A 4431-nucleotide genomic window follows, 5' to 3' on the forward strand; every position below is an offset into this window, starting at 1 on the left:
CTATCTATCTATCTATCTATCTCCATCTACTATCTATCTATCTATCTATCTATCTATCTATCTATCTATCTATCTATCTATCTATCTATCTCCATCTACTATCTATCTATCTATCTATCTATCTATCTATCTATCTATCTATCTATCTATCTCCATCTATCTATCTCCATCTACTATCTATCTATCTATCTATCTATCTATCTATCTATCTCCTATCTATCTATCTATCTATCTATCTATCTATCTATCTATCTATTATCTATCTATCTCCTATCTATCTATCTATCTATCTCTTATCTATCTATCTCCTATCTATCTATCTATCTATAATATATTGACTACATATAGGGAGAGCACAGGCAGTAAACACATCCATCTCTGTCTATGTTCACACATTTAATGAGGATGACATTCCAATGTTAATTTGTGCAGAACTAATTAGTGCAATTGTGTTATCTGCATAGAGATCTGTGTGATTCACGACTGTGAGATATATATATATATATATATATATATATATATATATACACACACACACATATCTCCACATCTCAAACCACAGAGCTGTACTGTGTATATTCCATACATTATATAGTCAGTATAAAAGTCTGCAGGACTCACATATGTAAAGTGAACACGTCAGAATATATATATAAAGCTACAGTACTGTGGAGTGTACTATACATACATAATATATTCAGCAGGACAGTATAATATATAATATATATATATATATATATATATATATATATATATATATATATATGAGAGTACACGTCATACATGCAGTATACAGTCAGTATATAAGGGTACAGAGCTATGTAGTGTATAATATATAGATTATACAGTTAACTGTATACAAGGCTGTTCTCAGGCAGGAGATAAGATTTCTCCTGCGGCTTTGACACAAGAAAACTTGGAAAAGAAAGTTTTAACAAGTGAAGAAGTGATCGAGGAGCCTGGAGGAGGCTGCAGTATACAGAGCAGGGGGCTGAAGTATACAGGACAGGGGGCTGAAGTATACAGGGCAGGGGGCTGCAGTATACAGGGCTGGGGGCTGAAGTACATAGAGCAGGGGGCTGTAGTATACAGGGCTGGCGGTTGCAGTATATAGAGCAGGGGGCTGCAAGTAAACTCCCTGTAAAATGTGGCATAACATCTGTATATATTAGATATGTGTCATATACACAGCCTGAGCCTGCCTACTATAATATAATCTGAGTGTTGTGAGAGATTCTAGAAGTCCTTGGAGTATCCAGAAGAAGAAGCCACAAAAATATCATATAGGAATATACAGTATAATATAAAGTCATGTGAAAGCCGCCTGATATAATGTATCCAGTTATGGTGTGTTTAGTATATTATAGAATGTGTACAGTATATGTGCCTAGTATATTACAGTGTCAGGACTTTATACTATACCTAGTTTATTAGATGTTTCAATATATCATATCTAGTATATCAGTAATTTATATTTATATTATATCTAGTATATGTGTATAATATATAGTACACAGTGTCAGTATTTCATATTATATCCAGTATAGTATGTGCACTATAAAGTGACAATATTTTACATTATATCTAGTATTATGTGTCCAGTAGATGCTAGTAAATTGTGTCTATTATATTACACGTCTAATGTATAGTATAGTATAGTATGTGTCCAGTATATTGCAGAATACACAAATCAAGCATATTATATTTTGAGTGTGTAACGTCCATTGTATTAGGTTACATTAAACTGGTCTGTAGTATATGATCTTCTAAGTGTCCAGTATAATATATATATATATATACAGTATATTATACACAGTGTTAGTATATTATATATGTACAGTATATTATATATGATACACAGTGTCAGTATATTATATATGTACAGTATATTATACACAGTGTCCAGTATATTATATATGATACAGTGTCAGTATATTATATATGTACAGTATATTATACTCAGTGTCAGTATATTATATATGTACAGTATATTATACTCAGTGTCAGTATGTTATATATGTACAGTATATTATACACAGTGTCAGTATATTATATGTGTACAGTATACACAGTGTCAGTATATTATATATGATACAGTGTCCAGTATATTATATATAATAGTGTCCAGTATATTATATATGTACAGTATATTATACACAGTGTCAGTATATTATATATGTACAGTATATTATACACAGTGTCAGTATATTATATCTAGTATATTATGTGTACAGTAGATCTGGTATATATATATATGTCTCCAGTACATTACCTGTGTGTTATATTATATTGTGTCCAGTATATTATAGAATACACAGGTCAAGCATATTATATTATATATTGGTCTAGTACATTACAGTATATATCGGGTTATTAAAGTTTGAGTGTGTTCTGGTTTAGAGTATATGACACAGTAAGAGTCCAGTATATTTTATATGTCTCCTATATAGAGTGTATTCTGTTCCATGTATATTGGTGTAATATACATGACACAATAAGTGTCCAGTATATTACATAGGTGTGCAGTATACAGTGTATTATGCTCCATGAATATTGGTGTAATGCATATAGTAAGTGTTGATTATACTATATATATTATAGATGTGTCCAGTATATTACATATATATATATATCCTTTATACAATGTATTATGCTCCATAAATATTGGTGTATTGCATATGATACAGTAAGTGTCCAGTATATTATATATATGTCGAGTATGTTTGTATTTCATGTATATAGTTCTAGTGTATAAGGTCTAGTAAGTGTCCAGCACATTATATATGTATTTAGTGTATTATGTTCCATCTATATAGGTCTAAAATACATGATACAGTAAGTGTCCAGCATCTAATATATGTATATGGGTCTAGTGTATACAGTAAGTGTCCAGTGTATTGTATTGGTATCTAGGTCCAGTATATAGTATATAGATCTAGTGTATACAGTGTCCAGTATTTTGTATTTGTATATAGATCTAGTGTATACAGTAAGTGTCCAGTATATAGACCTAGTGTATACAGTGTCCAGTATCTTACATTTGTAACCAGCTCCAGTGTATAGTATATAGATGTAGTGTATCCAGTATCTTCCAGTGTATAGTATATAGATGTAGTGTATCCAGTGTCTTCCAGTGTATAGTATATAGATGTAGTGTATCCAGTATCTTCCAGTGTATAGTATATAGATGTAGTGTATCCAGTGTCCAGTATCTTCCAGTGTATAGTATATAGATGTAGTGTATCCAGTATCTTCCAGTGTATAGTATATAGATGTAGTGTATCCAGTATCTTCCAGTGTATAGTATATAGATGTAGTGTATCCAGTGTCCAGTATCTTCCAGTGTATAGTATATAGATGTAGTGTATCCAGTATCTTCCAGTGTATAGTATATAGATGTAGTGTATCCAGTGTCCAGTATCTTCCAGTGTATAGTATATAGATGTAGTGTATCCAGTGTCCAGTATCTTACATTTGTATCCAGCTCCAGTGTATAGTATGCGTGTATGTGTAGACTTTGATACAATGTCTATTCTAGTAGTGTGCTGTGTTTTGCTATGAGGTGTCATGTCAGTGCCCCCCACCCTCCTCGGCTGCCCATGTAGCCGGCCTATGATGGTAGTAGTCGGGCACCTACCCTTTGTGCCATTCCGCCTGGGCTCGTCCTTGTGGCTGCAGACAATGGGCGGTGAGGGCGCTCACAGGCTCCGGGCTGGGGGACAAGGTGCAGGCGGCAGGGCTGGAGCCCGGAGCATGGAGGGGGCGCTGGAGCCTCTCTCACAGCCGCCTGTCCATCAGCCTGTCCGGGGCTTTGGAGAGATGAGTAGTCCCGCTGTGGCCGCCGCACCAGCAGCTCCTGCCCCGCTCACACAGCTGCACACATGCCGGGCTGCTCTGGCTGTGCTGTCTGCTGTGCTCTGTACAGGGGGTGATGGGGATGATGAGGATGATGATGATGATGATGATGATGATGATGATGCTCTTCTCTCTCTCCTCTCTCTCTTTCTCTCCCTCCCTCCTTCTTCTCTCTCCGAGCCCTGAGCAATGAGCAAACCCGGAAATAGAAGAGCCTTTAACTCCTGCACTGCCTGCCCTGACCAGTCCCCGAGTGCTCTGCCCCCTCCCTGAGCACCCACAAGTCACTGACCCCCTGCCCATGGGGGTCCCCTGCACAGACACAATGTATAGGGGATAGAAACACTATACACACTATGTAGGTGATCTAACATATACTAGATACACACACTGCACTGTATATACCCTATACAGACATACTGTCAACTCTATACACTATATATAGGTGAGCTAAAATATACTAAATACACACACTGCACTGTATATACCCTATACAACCATACTATAAACACTATACACTATATATAGGTGAGCTAAAATATACTAAATACACACACTGCACTGTATATACCCTAT

General features: G+C 35.7%; 1 protein-coding gene across 2 annotated transcripts in view; it reads right to left on the bottom strand.

The window, feature by feature from the left end:
* The window catches only part of LOC142185012 (homeobox protein meis3), a 35683-nt gene extending 31961 nt beyond the window's left edge, over positions 1–3722 (bottom strand). For both annotated transcript variants that reach the window (XM_075260222.1, XM_075260223.1), the window contains exon 1: positions 3638–3722. In XM_075260222.1, coding sequence (XP_075116323.1) covers positions 3638–3649 — 12 coding nt within the window. In that variant the 5' untranslated portion in view covers positions 3650–3722. The remainder of the gene's footprint in view (positions 1–3637) is intronic.
* Between the last annotated feature and the right edge of the window lie 709 nt (positions 3723–4431).

This window comes from Leptodactylus fuscus, chromosome 11, assembly GCF_031893055.1.
Source record: "Leptodactylus fuscus isolate aLepFus1 chromosome 11, aLepFus1.hap2, whole genome shotgun sequence".
NCBI lineage: Eukaryota > Metazoa > Chordata > Amphibia > Anura > Leptodactylidae > Leptodactylus > Leptodactylus fuscus.